The 22,052-nt window shown below is 34.6% G+C and overlaps 1 protein-coding gene across 1 annotated transcript in view; it reads left to right on the plus strand.

Moving 5' to 3' along the window:
* ASCC3 (activating signal cointegrator 1 complex subunit 3) overlaps positions 1-22,052 on the plus strand; it is a 240,803-nt gene that overhangs the window by 103,529 nt on the left and 115,222 nt on the right. The window contains exon 14 of the mRNA XM_088534698.1: positions 4,418-4,552. Within this exon, the coding sequence (XP_088390824.1) occupies positions 4,418-4,552 (135 nt within the window). The remainder of the gene's footprint in view (positions 1-4,417; positions 4,553-22,052) is intronic.

Below are 22,052 nucleotides of genomic sequence, written 5' to 3' on the forward strand. Positions count from 1 at the left end.
AGAGTTGTAGTCTGTTTATCTCAGAATTTCTGTATGCAATTTGTGTAAGCATTTAAACAAAGACTGTGGTCATATATTGATGCACATAAATGCTACACGCATCTAGAAGTTAGATTTGTTCCTGAACTGTAGAGATGCTTCAGAGCACAGGCCAATTATATCAGCATTTTTTTAATTATTGTTTTCTACATAGCAAGATATTGTAATATGAGATCTTGTGCACAGATTCAGAGAGGAGAAGCTGTGCAGCTGTACAGCTTAATAAAAAGAGTCTTTCAGATGCATTCTGTGGCCCTCAATGATTCTGAGGAGTTTTATGTGCAAGACCTATATTTCGTTTAGTTTTTCATTTGGATCAAGAGATTTCACAAGGAAGTAGTTCCATGTAATGTGACTTATTCCATTCTACATCATCATCTTGGTAGATCTAGGACTTTTAGATCCCTAGTAGATCCCTGATCCAGTAGGAACAATTGCTAAACAAATAGCGTGATTATGGCTAGAATGAGAAAGGATTTTCCTTGCAATTAAGAGTTTCAGGAATGAGCTTATACAAGGTAAAAAGTCCTCAGTTAAGAGTCTGTTTTTGACTACCATCTTTTCTGTGTCTCGTTTGCTTTACAGAGTGGTTTGTTTAGTCTGAATATACCTTCTAACATGACTCTGTGTGAAGCAAGCATAAAAAATTATTCCTTCGTTAATTAACATGTTTATTGGATATAAATACACACTTGTGTGCAGATGTTTGCTGTTTTTCTTTGACCGTTTTTGTTAGTTCCTCTCTGACTTTGAAAGCATTCCTGCTGCAGCTTTTTGTTTCAGTTTCTTCCTTCTCTACCATGTAACTCCTTACAACAGAGAAAAAAAAAAAGAGAGAGAGTGAGTTTAAAAGATTAAATAAAATGTAAAAGCAATCAGGAAAACCCATTTTGGGTTAAATGTAAAACCTCCTAGCGCCTCTGTCACTTTTTAATTTTTTTTTAAGCAATCAACATGAGCATCAATTATTTTTACACTTCCTAACACAAAAATTGCTGAATTACCTGCATAAAAAGCTTTAGTCCTATTTCACCTGAATATCTGTATTATATTCACTATGTTTCTAAACTTTCTGTAGTGATTAACTATTTTGACAAGATGAATTTTTAATCTACTTGACAAAAGTTAATTGCTTACATAACTCCTTTTTTAAAAGGAAACAAATTAAAAACTATAAAATCAATTACGTTTTAACACCAAGAGTTTTTTTTTTTCTCCAATGAAACCTGTTGACACAGAGCCTCACTGAAGATGTGATGGATATGTTAATAAAATTAAATTGCTGTTTTAATTTGTAATACATGCTTATTCAGGCTTTCTAAAAAAGAATTTATGAAAAGATAAATTGGCACATTATCATGAAACAATTAATGGAGATTTAAGGATCATAAATCCTGTTATGCTGTATGCTTCTTACTTTCTAAAGAATTTGTTGCTTTTAAGTTAGAGAAAATTGGATGACATATACTATGTATAATCTTAGATTATTTCTATTCAGGTAAAAGCTAATAATTTTAAGAGTCATAGTGTTACAAAAACAGGGATAGAAAGATATATGATGTAAACTAAAACAGGTAATAGTAACTGCTCCCAGGAAGCAAATAGTTATGACCACATTGCTTTTTTTTCTGTTTTGGGGATTATCGCATGCATTTGTATATTTTTTAATTGTAAGTTTATATAAGCATGTTAAATTAAATAAATTATATAAACTGTATATATAAAACCATATATGATTTATATTAGTAAAATATTGTGAGTTGGTATAAGAATCATGCTACAAAATTAACCCACAGTTGTCGGGAATACGACCTGCCTGGCTTAAAGTACCAGCTCAGACTACCTTAAAGCAAAATTATAACTCCATAGTCACATTGGTAAAAATGAGATGGACTTGCTAAACAGTTTTTTATTTTTTAGAGTAAATACTTGCCTTTCCATGAACCACTTTCCCTGTGCAAGTTTTACAAACACAGCAATTGCTGTTTTGAAGGTCTGCCTGACCAACATGTGGCCATCTGGCATCAATTTACAGAAACAGTGGACAAAAGAAAATGCTTAAGGAGAACAAAATTGAGCATGTTCTGTGATCAGCCTTTCCCAGCAGTGTGTGGTTAACAGGTAACTGGTAACAGTCACGACTGTTACTGCATGGAAACCACCTGATGTTTGATCACTAACAGCAGATACGTTCTCCATCATCTGCTAGGACAAAGTAGTTATGTTCCCTTAAGACATAAGTGAACAAGTGGAAGAACAAGTACACTTAATTTACTTCAGTCTCTCATAACGGCATCGTGATCCTAGGGTAGCATGCAGAAATTCAGTCCCTATGCAGCATGTTGGATACATTCACTGTTTATACAGTGCATGTTAGATCTTAAAGCTAATTTCTCTTTTGAAGTCTCTCAGTGGGTTGGATAGACTAAATCTTGTTTTCCTAAAATTTATTCCATATTTCTTTACTTAATGGGTCCTCTCCATCCCTAATGGATTTGCTGGCTGTTCCTGTTAATTAAATGAGCATTGTTTCACTGCCCTGTATATGCAAAGGCTTCTTTGTTGGATCAAGTGTTGACTGGTTTTGACTGGGTAATGAATAGTTCTTGGCTCGTGAAGAGAAAAACCTTTTCCCCTTCTACATCCATCAGAGTGCTCATAGCCACGGCTCAACGGAAAGGTGGCTTGCAATGAATATTAATTTTAAATCAGTTTGCATTCCTTCATATAGTATCTGAACAAATAAGTATTAGCATCTCAATGCCCTCTCTTGGTTTGGACTATGTTTACAGTTGGACTTGATGATCTTGAAGGTCTTTTCCAACCATACTGATTCCATGTGTGGTGTTAAAAAATGTAATGAAGTGGCAGTGGGCTTGGGTGGCTAATACTAACTGTATTTCCAAAGCCTGCTGTACATATGGGTACAAATTCCTTTAAAGATGCTCTCTGTTTTGTTGTGAATTCTCCTTCTATCAAACTCTCAGAGTTTAGGTATCTTGTTGATTACCACTGAAGTCTGAGATAATTTTTTGAGGAGTTGACCATAGTGTTTTCAGTGTTGCTTTCTGAGAGAAATAAACTGGTTTAGAGACCATAATTATACTTACTAATTCATGATATTTGAAAGAAACAAGTAGTCTTTGTCAGAAGACATCTGTGTAGCAGTGCAGCTGCAGAAAGGTGCAAATACTTTGCCCTATGGAATGAAAAGCTGCTGATTTGGTCAGTGGTTGCAGAGAATCACCTGTGGGGAATTAGGTGGTGAACAGCTACTTTGTATCTCAGTGCAGTGTTCTACAGACAGTTAAGTATCATTGCATGACTATATAGTCTGTACGTGAGTAAAATAAAACCTTTAAAATAGCATTTTAAAAACAGCATTTTAAAAGTAAAGAAATAGAAATATCGCTCATTTCTATTATGATAAATTGTATGTTTTTATCGAGAGTACCTTAGACAAGATGTAGGTTCATAAACAATAGACTACCAGAAGGCTATTCTTGAAGAAGATTCCAGGTGCTACTTTCTCTGCCCTACTTTTTCACAACAGTGAAAATACTAAAATAGTATTTGGTTTTTGATTTTCATTATTTTTCTCCTATATTTGGAAAGTGTTCTTATTACCAGTAGCATTGCACTTGTGGTTATTTTTTGTGGTGTAAAACAACCTCACGAGGGATCCGAATTAGCTTGCAAGGCTAGAAAAATGTGTTTTTGTCATGAAAGAATTGAGGGGAAAGCTTGTGAAGATATAGAGCATTTCTGGACACGCATTTCTCACTACTCCTCCATCTTTTTAAAGGACAGATACTACCTCTGTTTTTCCAATTCTCTCCCTTTAATCATGGGCCATTCCACAGCAGTCTAACCTGGTTCATGATCCAGATTTCCTTCTTTTGGGCAGCAGCAACTGATTTCTGTCTTTTGGGCCTCTAGCATCAGACTCTGAGTCTTTTCAACATACATACCTGAAAATTGTTCCAGTGAAAAAGAACTAACTTTTTTTTTCTGATTTTTTTTGTGGGGGAGGTGAAATGATTAGACAAAACAATAGATGAGACCTGGAAGCAACACAAATGTGAAGACAAGTTTATTCAGTCAAGCTGATATTGTTGTGGAATCACTATATCTGCTACCTATTCCCACTGCTATCTCCTCTCTTCCACTGAAGCAACAGTTTGTTTCTCTTACAGTGACCTGGCTCAAGATTTTCTTGCTTTTTAAGGGAATGAAAATGTTACCTTGTTGGGCTAGGTGTAAAATGTCATTTCTTGCGTAACTAATGTTTTCATTGGCATCTTTTGTCATCAGATTGTTTTCATTATTTGATTAAGGCTTATTTTTTCTCATGAGCCCTATTTCTTTCTGTTCTAAGGTGATGGTGTTTGTTCATGCTAGAAATGCCACAGTACGAACTGCTATGGGTCTTCGAGAAAAAGCGAAAAACAATGGTCATATTTGTCATTTTTTGCCATCCCAAGGATCAGAATATGGACAGGCTGAAAAACAAGTAAGTGATTAATTTGGACTGTAATATTTTAAATCCCAGAATTCATTTGCTTAAGGGACTGTCAAAGATGAGACATTTTATGAGCCTCTGTGATTACATAGAAGAAGAAAGGAAAGAGTAATGACAAAGATGCAGGAAATGGTACCAGCGCTGTTACTGATAGTTTTTACACAAAAATTGGTAATAAGTTGTGTTTGATATAACTTGTATGCAAAGTTTATTATGTATAAAGTCTAACAGGGCTTAATTTGTCTTGTGGACTTTGCTTTTGAAAGAAAGCTATGAACTCCTCAGTATTACCCTCATGTGCTTTTCTGGGTGTCTTTGCCTTTTTTTGGGAAGAGTTAGAGAACTGAGTGGCATCAGTTACCCAGTTTACCTTTGATATATACTTGGAAACCTGCAAGATTTCTCTGTATCTAAGTGAATGCCTGATATATGAGATAGATGAGTTTTTGCTATTTGTGCTTGTTGTTAGATTAGTGGAATTCTTTGTTTAAAGTCCAGTTTTGCCTCTGACCTTGATTTCTAACATCCATTGTTGCCCTGGAGAGGAGGTTATTTATTGAGAAGAACCCGGTACACACAGGGGGATGATTTCGTAATTATTGATCTTTCAGCTAGGTAAGTCCCCAAGTCACCAGTTTCCTGGATGTGGGAGAGCACCCATCTCCCGTTGCGCTCTTTCCTAAGCATCTCTTATTGTCTGCTCCTTAAGACAGAAAACTCTTAAAGTAGTAATCTGACCTGGCTTGTAAATTTACCACCTTTCCAAAAACATCTGGCTTGATAAATCTTCTTGATAAATCATGTAGTGGTCAGCAATCAAATAGTAAAAATCAATTTGAGAGTCAAGAATGAGAAAACCATTTGAATATCACATGGCCTCTTCAGCCTAATCATGTTTAAGAAATATGTATATGGGTCATAAGTTATTAATATATTGAACAGTAGCTGAGTACTTGCCAGATGTAACCGTATGCATTTTTATAAATGGTAACAGTTCCTCGTTGTGTCAGCTAGACCTTCAAGTTATTCATGGCTACCCATGAATTATATTTGTCCTTACATTATTTGAGGTAATGATTAGAGATAATCATGTTTTCTTATTTTGCCTTAAAAAAAAAAAAGTTGTTCTTCCTTCCCCAACTAAATACCAGGAGATAGAGGAGATATTTATTCATTACTTTATATCTTTGGAGAGAATGTGAAGAAATTCATTCAGGCTTACTAATTATTAATGGGACATAGGTGTTATAGATGTTAAACACAAACTTCTGAAACATAGACGAAGTTTTAAATTGGAGAAGATATTTTAAAATTATGCTCAAGTATGTTCTTTATGTCAGAACTTGTGAGAGTGAAGATTAAATATTTAAAAATGCCTGTCTTAGTATTATAGACTATGCTAACTTATAAATAGATGTCCTTATGGTATTTCATAACATTCTATATTAAAACCCCTCTTTTCCTACTGAATGTTAATATCTGCAGTGTTTTAAAATTAAGACCAAGCCTGAGGTTGGGGAGTGTGTGCTTCTAGTGTAACACTGAAATAACAAACTTCTTCATTTTAGATTTCTTAGACCAAAGTCTGAAAAACTCCTGGTTTGTTGAAATAATTAGCGGAGCCTATTGAAAGTACCATTACTTATATAGACACTCCAAGTTACTAGTACTGACCTTAGGAAATGATGTGTAGTGATTTCAGCAGTGCATACTGTGTGGTATGCCTGTTAGAGCAGTATTTACCCAACCCAGTCTGTAATGTAGAGAATGCTGCTGCTGTATATTCACTTCTTCTGTTCATCCTGAGACTAAATGAATTTTTACAAATGTTCCTGTGTTGGTGGCACCACAGGAAAAATGTTTTAAACCTATTTGGAGTAGGAGTTATTGCCACCTGTGCTTTGATAATGACTTGAGGTAGTATTTATACCACAAATTAAGAGAGTGGTAGTGGTGCTTTAGAGGTTGGCTGGGCTATCCTGGTTATCTGAAATACTGCAAGGTATTTATACGTCACACTGAGATTTAGAGGAAACTAAGATTGCACATTTTCCTACTGTTTCTTCTTCCCTTCCCACCTCAGTACATGCACATTTATTATGGATCCAAGCATCTGTTTTAAATCGTTTGAGGCTTGCAGTTCCAAACGAGGATCTGTGCAAAAGATTGTAGAAAATCTGACTTTCCTTTTGAATATATTTTCCAAGTATTCTATTTTTTGCAATAAAGCAAAACGGCATTCATCATAATTAAAAGCAAGTGATTTTTTTCTCTAATATTTCATGGGAATCTTCAATCCTCTTAACTAATTTCTGAGTTATTGCAATAGCAAAAATGCCTATTTTGCCCTGAAGATTTAGGGTCTTGTGCATTACAAAAATGTAATTGACAAAGCAGGAGTAGTATTGTGGAGAACCATTTTTCATACTATAATGTAACATGCTGTATTATTTACATACTATATTATTTATGTACTATAATGAAATTATGGTGTTCTCTAGATCCTTAGGTATATAACCTAATATATGATATCTAAAATAATCAAAGAAACCTAACAAACTCCCACTAAGATAATGTAGTTATTATGGTCTCTTGTGTTAAGTAATACCAGATTTGTGGTAGCAGTAAGCAAAGATTCTTTTGTTGATCAGTGGTCCCCAGTAACTCTCTTTCATGAGGAGTGAACTGGTGGCTTGCTCACTTTGTTCTGCTGGAGCATCCTGGTCTTTGCTATCCTCCTTCCTGAGCTCCTCATCCTGAGCACAATATCCTACAGACAGGAAAAAGATACTTTAAAAGGTCTTCTAGTCAATGCTCTATTCAAAGGCAAAATCAGCCATGTTTTTATATCATCTCGGACTGACTGATGTCAGCCTGCTTTTAAAGACATCTGAGGGAGTACCCTTGAGCTACCCGAGCAACCTGCTTCCATACGTACACATTGTTACGAAAAATATTTTATAATCTGGAAGTGTTTTGGTGTAATTCAAGGCTATAACTCCTTATGCATATGGAAGGCAAATTACACCCCTCATTTATGAGCCAATGCATCTTACATACTGTATTAGAAGGAATAGACTAGGAAGAGGAGGGAGAGGGAGCTGTTTCCATGTTAATGAGCCTCTCGGCTATGCAGAGGTCCGCAGTGAAACTGCAGATGGGGTTTCTCAGTCTCAGGTTCAAGCGCAGCGGCGGGAGGAGCAATTGGGATGTTTCGGTTTCGGAATCCTGGCGGGTGTTGTCCTGTAGGGCAAGTCTGGTTGTAGTCACTACACGATGAAAGAGTTGGGTATCGCGAGGGAGGCTCGGAGGGCAAACAGCAAGAACTCTGTTTTTTTTTTTTTTTTTTTTTTAAGGAGAGCAGCCTTTGGCTTATTCTGAGCATTCCCCCCCGGGAAGCTGCCATGCAGTAGTAAAGTATCTCCTCTTTTACATTGAAGAATGTGGAGTAAATACAGTTGAGTTGAATCTTTGCTGACAGGAATGCTGGCTTAGCATCATGATGCAGAGAGTGAGAAGGAAATCAGGAGAGAGAAAAAACACAAAAATTTAAGTTTTATGCTCATCTTTATGTTCCGTTACGATAAGATACGAGTGCGATATTGTCAATGAATATATTTGTGTGACATGTACTTATTTTCTGCATTCCTGTCTTCAAAGAGAATTTGAACTTTTATGGGGAGAAGCTATTTTTTTTAATTCCTCCTTAGAAGGATAGCCCTACTCCTTTTGTAGGGAAAGCAGTAGAAATGAGTGCCGTTTGACTCAAGTTGTACAGTTCTGAGTGGTCTTAGACCTTAAAAAGGAACTCGAAGCATGAAAGTGTAATGTGAGAAGTTATGAAATCTTTACCAATACCATTTGAAGAGATCTTAGTAATTTAGTACCTATGAGGAGTACTAAAGATGTGGTGAAATACAGTTACAAATGAAGCTGCTGCTGGGCTTTGGAAAGCAGGACTAAGAATGATGACTGTTCAATGGAATTAATTGATAATCAGGGAGTGATTAGCAGAAAGATGTGAAGGCCACAGCAATTAATGAGAATCATGTTTTGCAGCAGTTCACATATTATTCTTGTGGATGCTCTGAATCTTTCCCAGTAATAATGTCAAGAGACAGAATAACTCTTTAGTACTTCTGCTGACCAGTATATATGATTTACATATCATACATTAATGAGTATTCACATGCTTATATTTCTTTTGCATGTAAATGTGGCCTAGGTATTGGGAAAAATATTATATAGCTTATGTAGTGCAGTACACTTAATGGCTTGCTTGTATATTGAGACATGTAAATAAAATAATGATGGGAAGAAAAACAATAAAGTAAAAACCTAGTCACACTGAAGTCTGTGACATAAATTCACCAATATAGTTTTCCTACAGACTTGTGCTTGGTCCATTCTGGCATCCGTTGAACACATGAATTTGAATGATTTGAATGTAAAAATTACAAATTTTATGGGTTCCATCTCAGTTACCCTGTCAGTATCATTTATGGAAAATGCTTTTCGGATGTGAAGGAAATAATAAAATATTTGTCTTGTGTTTGTAGGAAACTTGTTTGTTGCTGTTTTAGATAAAAAGCACATCATCTTTTGAATGAGCATAACATACCGTATGTATTTCAGGCATATAGTTATTTATATACAGTTATCAGAACAGTAATTCTCATCAAATATGAAATGTGCTTAGCCAAGGCAGCAACTCTGACTGCATCAATAATCATCAATAGCTGTAAAATGAATACTATTCTAGCAACAGTTTCTTGCCAAACAATTAAGGCTAACCTATTCAGCTTTACGAGTACATCATTTCTGTGAGTAAAGAGTATGGGATTTTGTTGCTTTTTAAAAACTCTTACTGTTCTAACTTTTCTTTTTCTTTCTTAGAAGTAGCTGTTTTAGTAAAACTGTCTGAGCACAGGAGTAGCAGGAATACTAATGGTAGATCTTATCAAAGGGTTTTATGATCATGTGTTCCATCATGAGAACCTTCTGCACTATGATTTCTATTGGCCGAGGCATAAGAGTGTTTATTTCTTCTCATGTAGCTACTTAAATGTGTATTTATATAAAGTAACATTTCAGTAGTGTCAGAGCACCCAATCTCTGCACTATACATGCCCTGCGAACACCAAATGTCCAACATTTGGTCTTTTTGTGTTCAGTAAATGTGGGGATAGTTATTATGAGCCACTAGTGACTGATGGCTTTGAAAAAGTATACGTTTCTAAGATGCACTAATTCAGAAAATTCCTTATGAACATGTATTATAGAGGGCACAAAATACAGTTTAGGTCATTCAAGAATAAAGAACTGGAACAGATAAAGAAAGAAGGCACAGTGAAATCAAATCAGATTTTTTTTCCTCAACTAGTTCATGGAGGAGCAGACTGGAGACATGTGCTAGCTGAGATGCAACCTCAGTGAGGAATAGGTGCACAGACAGAACCTACATGTGTAGGCATAAGCAGCTGTTACCAGTTATGACTACAGTTCAGTTTTCTATCATTAAAAGCTGATAGAAAAAAAAGGTTATTACAGTCAGATGTGTTTCTGAACAAAGTGAGTCAAGAGCTGTATATACCACAGAGTAATACTAATAGATCCAGTTCTAAGGGCAAGGATCACCAGCTAGTCTGGCATGTTCTTAATGTGGCAGAGAATTCAGCAAAGGCTGAAACAACCCTGTGATTTCTATTTGAGCTGCAGCAACTCTTCCCAAAGTACATATGGTGTTGGTCTGTGTCTTGTTTCATACAGGAGTTGGTCTGCCTTCTGCTCTAGGCCTAGGATCTCACCCTGATTCTCTTCATGAATTCTGAATTTTTTATTCTGAGGGTTCTTACTCATTTAAGTAATGATGAATCATTATTGAATGTGTCAGGCTCAGCTGGCAGACTTGTGGTCAGGAAACCACGCTGGAAAGGAAGAGCACGGATGCACATCTCCTCTTAAGGCGTTTGCTGTTGGCTGCAGTGAGAGAGACAACTGCGCTAGGCAGACTCGGTCTGACCTCGCACAGCAGTTCTTCTGTCTTAAGAAATTGCATACATTTTACAGAATGCATTGAGCATTGAACTGACAGAGCATGTGGCTTGGAAGAGCTTTTCAGAGATGCTGCTTTTTAAAACACATGCTGCAAATGCGACCTAGGTTCTTTGCTCCCAGATGTCTTTCCGTTTTGCTGAGCTAAATCACACAGTTGGTGAAAGCTCAGCCTGTAAGTGAAACAAATGGCACCACGGACCTGACTTGCCCTGGCACCTGTTTATTGTTCCCTCAGGGTGCTTCTGATTTCCAAAGCTTACCATTAATAGATGGGAACACATTTTAAATCATAGTGACAAATACAATATATTCCTAGGCCAGAACCACGTTAGATGTGCTATTGAGTTTCTTTATGCAGATAATTTCTCATATCAACATTGCCTAATTTTAATTTATTAATAAGTGATTTTATGTAGTACAAAATTGCAAGTGCCGTATTGTGTAAGTGAAATTTCTTACAGACTTCTAAATGTGCTGTACCAACCCTATGTAATGCACAGTGATGAAGTTAAGCCTCATAAAGATAACATCATGTTTCTCTACCAAGATTTATCTTGTAAAAGTGATGCTTATTGGCAAAAATCCAAAAATCAAATTACCAGACTACAAGCTGTTCAGTCTTGCTGCTTCATTTGAAATGAAATTTAGCTATACCTGTTGGGGAATGATTTTGATAATTTAATAAAAAAATTATTTTGTATTCTGTATACAATATGTATTGTAATGGATGAAGAAGATAAAGAAATGTACTGAAATCCAAAATGTGCAACACTAAGTAATGTCCAATTTACATGTTCTAGTCTAGCCATAGTAAGTAAAGGCTACTTTGAATATACCAGAAGAACTGAAAAACAGAATAGTTAAAAGTACTATGTCCTTTGCCTGCCTTTAAAATTTGAAAGCAGTCCTACTAATCCTCTTAATAATCTCCAAATGTTTTTAAATGATGAGAAATGAATTTTTGAGAGCATTCATCAAATATTTGCTGTGTAATCATTTGTTTGACATTTAATTATTTCAGAGCAAATCCTCATTTTATTTTTGTTTTATTAATAACATATCTAATATTTGATATGCTATTAAAAACTATAAAAAATAAAGTGAGGATTTATATTCAAATACATTAAGCTGTATTAAATGTCAAACTTATTGAAGTTTCATATTTGTTTTAGAATTACTCTATTTTTTACTATTGAAAAATATTTGCTAATTGCCTCTGTAAGAAGGGAATGGAGCTCTTCGTATTTCTTTCACATATATTTTACTCAGTTGTACTGCTAAAAGGTCAGGGACAGAACTCACAGGAGGGGATCTAGCAATTGACTGGATGCAGGAAAATGTTTTCTGTAGAATTTAGTATAAAGAGGGATCTGCATGAATGGTTAGGTTTGTGTGGGTCTTGTCTACAGATAAAATGTTGCTGTGAGCAATAGCAAAGTGTTACCTTCATTTTTCATAGTGTTACAGTTACTGTTATGAACTAGAGTTTACTGTTAAGTAATGTATAGTGAAATAAAAATATAGCATAACCACTAGTTTCTGTCTTTTTAGACAGAGAATTTTGCTTTGATTCCTGAGTAGTAAAAAGTAAGCACATTTGAAGTTTGGTGTAGACTTTTGATCTTTTTTAAGTCTCTATCTTACCTTATATAATCAAACTTCATATCACTGTGCACTGGATTACATCATGGGATTATTTTATTGTCAAGAGCTGTTGTGGTGCCTTGTCAAGAGAGCCTTTGTAGTGTAGCTCTGCTAATTGGGATTATTAGAGATTTTGTTTCTGCTTTTTCCAGTAAGCTCCTCAGGCGCTTAATGTCATTCTGTAGAACATCTTTACCTCAGCAAAGACTTTCAGCATGCTAAAGACATTCATTTAATTTGTGTCTTATGAAGGCAATATTATGTGTAATATTAAATTTACATTTACAATTTCTGTCTGCAAATGTCTGTCTGGTGAAGCATGGGAAGACTTTTGGGTTTGTTCCCATACCCAGAATTTGAATTATCTACTCAAGGAAATAATAAAACATTTATCACAGTGAGCCATAAGGACAATGCATCATGTCACATCTTGACTCCAAGCATAACCCTGCTCAGAAGTGTTGCAGCTTAATGTGTTTAAAAGTTCAAATACATTTTCTCTACCCTTGCGTTTTGTTTTAAATGCCATTTCAGCTGAATGTAGGATCATAATTGATTCTATTATTTTATAATAACTTGACAAAAGTTCTCTTTGAATGAAAGAAAGTGGACAATGTGTATTTTTATTGTTTTGGAAAAACTACTACTTTTAGAAAGTAAAAAAAAAAAAAAAAAAAAAACTTCTGTGCACAAACAGGATAGTCCAATAGTACCATTAAAGTACTATTAAACCGAGCACAGAAGTGAACACAAAATGTCTCATACAGAAGTCTTTTAAAAGTATAAGCTCACATACAAATAAATGTACAAGATTCAGTACAAAGGACTTTTGTTTTCTTAAAGTATTGCCTTATTGCTTTATAAACCATACAAATGGTAAGTAGAACCATATTTTACATCGTATTTTGAAGCGGGAATGTAAATAGCCAGCTTAAATATCAATGCAATTGCATACCCAAATTTCAGGTAGTTCCACTAATGGTATCATGGACAGGATCAATGCTAGCAATGCAGGTTAGAAATCTTGTTAGAAAACTAGTTGTAGTTTTGCTTTGTTCATGGTCTTTGCAAAGATACATTCTTATATTTCATTCTTCTCATTTTCAATGTCTTTTTAGTTGCTGTTGTTTATAGGTATGAAATCAGAGATCAAGCACCAAATTAAATTGTATTTTATGTTCTGTGGATGTTTGGGATATGAAGTTTCAGAACTATTGTTTTGGTTGTCAAATCTAACCTCTTGCATAGGACAGAATTTCACTAAATTCTTTTTCAGAATCTGTATTCTACCTTATGAGAAGGCATCTCTACTTCATTTGATACCTTCATCTGTACTTCATTTAATATCTTCAGAAATGGAAAAGTCCCTTTTCCTTAATTCTTCCCTCATTGTTAAAAATAATATATTATCTTCAACTACATTTTATCTAGCTTCAGTTCCCACAGGATCATATATTGACTTTCAAATGATAATTTTAAGTTGTCTTTTGATATATATTTTTTAATTTATCAACTCTGACTGAGTCTTACCAAGTTTCTTGTTTCTATAGCAAGGCTACAGATTCATGTATAAAAGAGAGTTTGTCTCTCCGATCCTTCCCACTGCCCCACAGATTGTCACTTTAGGTTCTATGCTGGTTTTTGGTCAGTTTGTTTATTTTTAAGCATGTACGGTGTTTTATATATACACATACTTCTAGTTTGGTAGAATATATGCCCAAACAGAATTTTGAATATTCATGAAAATGCAATATGTAGAGAAATTTCTTGGTATCAGATATGGTAATTGTACCTTAGGCCCTATGTGGATCTTAGGGAAATGCTGAAGAGTACTCTGTCAAAGCAAGAAAGCAAAGTATTAGGATTACAAATGCATTGTATTTTCCAAGAAGGTATAATGAAATATGGTTAGCTCTAGAATTATCAGTGTTTATTCTATCATACATTAACAAAAAAATAGAGAACTCTTCCTGACGCAGAAGCTTCAGCTCAGCTGAAGGAAGAATGCCCTTGTTTTGGGTATCTATTGAAGCTTGCTAGTGCTTTTATTATGAATGAGAAAGTATAAAAGACACCGCATAGACTGAATGCTGCATCAAATTTGAATGTTCAGTTTTCAGAAAATGGGTAGCTTTTTTTAGTTTTTTCATTGAAAGATTTCAGGTTTCTTGGCTTGTTTCTTAAATCTTGATGGCTACAACACTATGATATAATAGGTAGCAGTTTTCGGTTATTTTGTGAAAAATAAGGGGACTTTTTTTTTTCCCCTAATCTATGGGCCTGATTGTATATTCTGTTTTAGCCATTACAAGCTACAATTTGCTATGTAATAATGATTAGCTTTATAGTGTTTATAGCTGGATAGTTGTCCATGAATATTCATTGTAATTCCATAAGTTATGCTGTGTTAGTAAAAGCAAAATGGAATAGCAAATCTTTTTCTAGAATGATCTTGGAGGTTGCAAATATCTGAGAGCAACGCTGCCGATTTTGTTAAAGAAGCAAACAAAGAGCAGCAGAAAGCTGGTTTATGCTTTTCTATGCATCTCTTCAGCAATTTCCAAGTATTTCAGGTTAAAATTAGTAACGGATTTCATCATTGTAAATTTATTACTTCACACGTTTTCTTACTAATCCTCCACATAAATGTTCTGATAAACTATATGATAATATATTGCCTATAGCTTTTCCTTTTATTGTTGACAAAAATTCCTATTTAATACTAATATGCTTAAGAAGATCATCTGAACCTGCTGTCATGTTTAAAATATGATTAAGCTGCTTTTCTTAAATCTACTAAAACACCCAACAAGCCAATGCAGTATTTTTGTTCAGTCAATACAGTCAATACGGTAAATACATTCTTAAGCTGTCATCTTTATTTGGGCTTGTAAATACGAAAACTGAAAATCAAAGCGGTATTGTTTAAAGAATGGTTTAACTGTGAATTCGATTTAAATGCTGAGATTTTTTTTAATGTCTTTGATTACACTAATGCTGCAATGGCTTGAGCAGAGGAGTTGGACTAGATGGTCTCCGGAGGTCCCTTCTAACCTGAAGCATTCTGCAATCTGCTTTCTCTCTAGGGTATCAGAAAACTGTTACACTAGTACAGGTTCCTTTATGTCAGACTCTAAGCTCTTTCTTAATAAACAGGTGTAGCAAGTTTTTTGGTTAATGTGGGAATATTGTACATTAAAACTGAAACACTTTTTGAGCTCCTAGTTGTGTTTTTCTAAGGGTGCAGCTTATTGCAGATTACAGAAGTTTACAGTCAGTGAATAGGCATATTTGATAATAATTTTTTTTCTTAAAATGGACATTAACATTGATATTATTTTAAAACTCTGATTATTATCTTAAGATAACTCATTAAAAGTAGAATGTATTTGGCCATTTTCTGGGGTATTCTTAGGTGTTTCTTACATGTGAATTTGCGAGTTCCTTGTCTTTCTCCAAATTATAAGATCATTGTTGGACAATGACAAAAAGTAAGGAAAAGCAACATCTTGTTTTTCCTCTAACTCTGGGAGTCTCCATCAGTTAGTCACTAGACTGCTTTATCACATAAACTGAATCAAAAAGAGCATTTGCTGTACCTTTCAACAGTAGTTAATGATTGAAAACTTCGCTGGATAGGACATTTTTGACTTGAAATCTCGTTGTTACATAGAAGTTGCTTGGAAAGGAAAAGAAATTATTATATCTGCTAATAGAGGTGTTAACAGTAAAAAAAAAAAAAAAAAAAACTTTGTTTCAAAATAAAATTTCAAGCAGTCTAGGGGACAAAAGAAAAAAAAAATCCCAATATAACAGTTTTCATATTCACGAGCAGAAGCAGGGCTATATTTTTTTTCCACTTTTAGAACCCTATATCCCGCACTTTGGTTGCCATTACTTGCCTTCACAAGCTGCAATGAAACTCAAGTATTAAAAATAAATCAGATTTTTTGAGGAAGCGATGTTCCTTTTTCTTGTTGTTTTCTTCCGTGATGTAGCAAGCTCACAATCTGCCCAAATCTGGTCATTTGGAAGCAGTGCAGCCGGGTGAAGTTATTGGGTAGCACCGAAATCCCTGTGGGTGCTCTCAGCCCTCCCTCCGAGCGCTCTCTGCAGCCGTGGGCCCGGGGGATTTCTCCCCTGTGTTGGCACAGGGAGTAGCAGCTGTAACGTTCTTCCAACCACAGCGAGCACTGGAGATTAGCCAGGCACGAAATTAAACCAAAAAAGAAAAGAAAAAGCTTAATTTAGAAATGACCCTTGGGTCTCACAAACATGTTCAGCTTCCAAGATGTGCCAGTTAGTTCTTGGCCGCGGTGCATCATCTCGTGCAATATGTTCACAGGGAGATTGCAGGCAATAATCATATTTTTCAGGCACCTTTTATTTATGGGATGCCCCAACCCATACTGGCAGCAAATGCTTGTGGTCACATGCAATTTAAGCAGCTTAGCGTGAAAATCGCAGGGTGAATTGGAAAATGGTATTTAGAGAAACCCTATCTACTGAGGAATCTGTTTGCCTGGAAATGCTGTAGCTCCAACAGTTATAAGAAATAAGGAGTGGAATTGAAAAGTTGATAAATATTCATGCTTTTTTTTTGTTGTTGTTGAGTTGTTCAGTGAATATTGCAGCTTGTTGATTGTCAGTTGTACTCCCTATTTCTTGATAATTAGATTATTCTCCAGCTGACTGAATAGTGCTCTGTGATTGTCATTCTGTTAGAAACTACATTTTGATTTCTATTTTACAGAAATATAGAGAAAAAAAATGTAGGTCCAGAGGCTTATGTTAGATTTTAGCTTTGTCTAGTCTCATGATTGATTGATAAAGCATCATTGCAAAAGTCTCAAGATACATCTACATCTATCTTATATATTATATAGAGAGGCAGACAATTAAGGTGATAATATATTTTTTAAGTGACTGGCCATGATTTTCAAAATAGAGACCCTCACAGATCATGCTTTGTAGCTGCCTTTCCAGGAACAAAATTCAGAAAAAAAAATTGTAGTTTGCTTCCCGGCTATCCTTTATTATATTCTTCTATATGATTCTTTTGGGCTTGTTTGATTTTTATTTATTTATTTTTTGTTGTTCCGACTTTTACCCCTACGTGACCATTTTTCTCCATTTCCTGACAATTCATATGAATTTACTTATGAGTAAACCTATAAAACTATAAATATGCAGTATAAATATTTTTACATTGTGAATTTTTGTTAAATTGAAGTTTTCAATCCATGATAACTTAAAATGACAAGTGTTGATAGGCACTTGACACATTGACAATTTGGCATATATGTTGTGATGTTTTCTGTCTCACTGTCTCCTTAAAGACTTGATACAGAATAAATATAATTAAATTGTTGTGTGAAATATGCTGTTCAGTTGCATATTAATAATTTACTCTTCCTGGAAGACTGTGTTAAATGTAGGGTTTTTTTTTTTTTCTTTCTTCCCAAGGCACATTTAGGTGCTTGATTCAGTTTTTAATTTGGACACGATGATTTAAGCAACAAATGAAGAAATATACTATATTTCAGTTCATATTCTTAATTTCATTACTTTTAAAATAAAATTTTTCAAATGCATTCTAATTTGATTATGGTTTGATGGAATTTTTTTAGCTCTACTGTTCAGCTCTATTGTTCAGTCGAATGTCTTTCGGTGGTCAACCGTGTTATTCTTCAAGCTTCAAACTTCTTCAAGTTATTCCTGAATTTAAGGAAACTTTTGGGGGCTTTTAACTATTCCTTCAATTTGTTTGCACAATATACAGAGTAAATCAGAACTGGATGGAAACATTTTTGCACTGTTTTGAATGATATTTAGTTAAGATCAATTTGTGGTGTAATAACATTATAATGAATGCATTTTTTAAAATACTTGAAATAAAGGAGGATTAACAGCAGCCAGTAAGAAGTGAGCTGTGTTAGATCCATGCTTTGTTAATACTACACGCTGAGACACAGAGCTGCTTTGGAGAAGCTCATTTAGGTTACAAAGCAGTTAGGCATACTTTCAGGAAGCCATGCAGTTTTTTTTTTTCCAGAGAATACCATATATTTATTAGTATTTTTACTGTTTTAAGCTTGAATCACATATTGAGTTAGTATTTTTTAGCGTATTTTATATTTGATTGATCCTATCAAGGTTTCTCCATAGTAAGAGAACAGAAGCTGTAGAAGCTTTGATATCTGCAACATTTAATGTTCTTTTTGTTTTGATTTACGTTAACCTTCTTCGAACTAGAGCAGGATTCAGCAGAATCTCTGTCTAATCCGGACACATCTTCAGTGTCCTGAAGAAAAGCCTTCTAATGTGGCATTAACGGTTTACTTACTAGCTCAAATTAATAGTACATGTTATCAAAATGAAGTAGATTTTAAAGAGACTGTATTAATTTGGCACTGTATAAAACCACACACGGCTTTACTTCAGGATATAGCATATACCAGTGCACATCGCAGTCAACGGTCTAGTTATTGTCAAAGCATCTTTTTGTAGCCAGCAGATGGATAACACAAAACACCAGAGATTAATTACTTAACATTTCCAAAAAAAAAAAGCTAAAAATCAACTTACTGTTGCCACTCCTGAGACTTTGAATGAGCATCATTCATGAGCATAAAAAGTGGGCTTGGATGCATCTGTGTGCCTGCACCATGTTAGTGATTTTTAGCTCATTAGCAAAAGACAGAACGAGTGGGTATGAAAGCACCAACAACGTGGTTTTATCAGGCCTAGAGTATAAACAAACTGTTAGTGAACTGTAATGACATCTAGTAGGTAACAAAAATGGAGCTTATTCTGTGTTATGTAAATATAAATCACAAAAACGTAGGCACATCTGGAACTACATGCCTTGTGGGAAACCGCTAAAAGAATGCAGACAGAAGGCACAGCTATCCAAAAGGATTTGTGATTTTCAGTGCTCAGGTATGAATTCATATGAGAGTTATATATTCGCTCTCCCCATCTCACCAGATAAGTCTTAATCTTTGGATAATTTAAGTACAAATGGATCAAGAACTTCTAGTAGTAGTCAATGAATGCTAGAAATAGAAAAGGTCAAAAATTCCAGAACTTCAATTATTGGTTCACATAAAATTCTAAGAAAGTTATTGGGTTTAAGGTAGAAGAATATCTTATTCATAAGATATTCAATAACAATATCTTATTCATAAGATAAGTAGAACAAAACAATCCATTTTTAGAATTCAGATAACACTTACTTTAAAAATACTGATCTGTCTACTTTAAAAATACTGATACTTTAGAAATAGTGATAACTCAGTAACTTCTATATAATATCCACAAGCTGGTGTGGAAACAGCAAAATTTGCTTGCTTTCCAAACAACAGTCATATATTAAATAAAAAGCACTACGTTTTTAAATAATTGTAAGGAAGCCATGAGTGCTGTATCCTAATATTTCCAATACTCCAAATGGAAAAGCTGTTTTAGATTAATACTGTCAGCACTCTTAATGCATTCTCTTGAATGGAATATTAAGAGGACATTAAGAACTAAGGATATGTTTCTAGAAGCACATTTGGACACCAAATGTGTGGGACGAATTGGAATGCATTTCAGGCAGTGGTTTCATTCAGTTTGAGACTTTTGTTGGGTAAATACATTGCCAACCTATAAGGAACACTAGAAAAACAACAAAACAAAAGCAAGGCAGATCCATTTTGCCATGTTTGCAGATGATGATGTGCATATGGCCTGAAAACTTTTCCAAAAATATTTCACAAGACCCTCTGATGGGAAAGTGTTGGCTTAAAATTTATCATTCATACTGTAGTTCACATTTAATATTCTTTTAATTAGGCAAATAAATCTCTTCCAGTATAATTCTGTCTTTATGAAAGAATATCTGATAACCAATGATGGAAAATCTTAGTGAAGAATTTTATTTTGATATTTAATTTTTTAATTCAGAGATAGTAAAACTTTTATAAAGTATATATAAATATATATTTACGCATACTCATATATATATATATATACACACATGTATGCATATAAAAGGACATGATTATAGACATGGTTATTGTTATTTGGCATATATTTATATCCACTATCATAGCTTTTTTAATCAACTATTGGTCCATTTCAAATCTAATAAAATATATACTAATTGTTCCCTGTAGTAAAAATGGTGTCAGCATATAATGGAGTATATGTCTTTTAGATAGTACTTTGTGTAATTAGTTTATGCTGTATATCTGTCTTGGCTTAGTACCTTACAAACAAGTTTCTCACGTTATTAAGTTTCCCATGCAATAAAAATCAAAATGCTAGTAACTCTTTTATAGATTCCAAATTCAGGTAATTGGTCTGCACAACCATTAAAACACCTTTAATGAAACATATTTCAGGCTCTATGAAAGATGGTTATCTGTACACAACTTGTGCTTGTGTATTGGTAACCGTTCCATATTGTAACGTGCATCTTCACTGTAGGAAAAGTACATGTATAATTTCAAATACCTAGGCACAAATTTCTGTTGAATCTTTTCAGTGACGGAAGGCAGAAACAAAAATGTGGTTTACTAAGAAAGAAGTAAAAATAGGCCAGCATATTATCTAAATACAAGCAGATTTTGATGAAATTTGTCAGATGTTTTAAGAAAATTAGTCAGTGGACTTTATTTGCTAAAAGAAACAAGTTTTCTCAAAAGATGTCAAAGCAACAAATGAAACAGCCAGTTATGACTGACTAACAGTGGTAGCAATCTTTTTTTTTTCAAAATTATTTTTGAAAAAATAACATTGAGCTCCAGTACTGCTTGAGTACTCTGGCTTTTGCAAACTGATAATATCACTGCAATGATAGTACTGTATTTTCTAAGAATCTCCTTTTCTTTGGTTACATTAGTATGCATATGGAAGGTTCTGAATAACAGTGAGGTAAAAACGAAGTCATGCTCAGGATGAAATGCTTTCCTGCTTCGTGCGCAAAGGATCCAAGAGGAAATTAACAGTGCTCACAATAAACTTTAAGAAAAGAATGAGTAATGAAAATTATTCATTGGAGAAATGGGGGGAAATGCTGCATGCTGGTGTATGCCATGTGTAACAGAGCCCTATCTGTCTTTTGATTTAACGAATTCTTTCCAAATAAGGATTTATAAGAGGGTTTTATATTTTTTTCTATGTATGTTAACATATATAAATGTTATATATGTATATAATATAAAATATATATTTTATATATATATAAGCATATATATAAATAAAAACAAGTTATCTATTTGAATCGTGAAATTAAAAAATATTTTTAAAGAAGCCATGATGGCTTCTGCTAACTTCTATAGGGAACTATCATTTTCTGCTGTATAATTTTTGGTCATGAGTATTAACAGCACAATGAAATGAAATATGAATTTGTCATGTGGCCTGGAACACCTGCCCTATAAGGAGAGACTGAGAGAGCTGGGCCTGTTCAGCCTGGAGAAGGCTGAGGGGACCAGATCAGTGTATATAAATACCTCAAGAGAGGGAGTAAAGAGGATGGGGATGGCCTCTTTTCATTGGCGGCCACCAGTAGGACAAGAGGAGAAGGCCACAAACTGAAACACCAAAAGTTCCACAGGAACTTAAGGAAAAAATTCTTGACAGTGAGGGTGACAGAGCCCTGGAACAGGCTGCCCAGAGAGGTTGTGGAGTCTCCTTCTCTGGAGATCTTCAAAACCCACTTGGATGCAGTCCTGTGCCACATGCTCTAGGTGACCCTGTGTGTGCAGGGGAGTTGGACTAGATGATCTCTAGAGGTCAC

The sequence above is a fragment of the Tinamus guttatus genome, unplaced genomic scaffold (assembly GCF_059628265.1).
Source record: "Tinamus guttatus ecotype Peru unplaced genomic scaffold, ASM5962826v1 Tinamus_guttatus_pri_ptg000036l, whole genome shotgun sequence".
In the NCBI taxonomy this organism is placed as follows: domain Eukaryota; kingdom Metazoa; phylum Chordata; class Aves; order Tinamiformes; family Tinamidae; genus Tinamus; species Tinamus guttatus.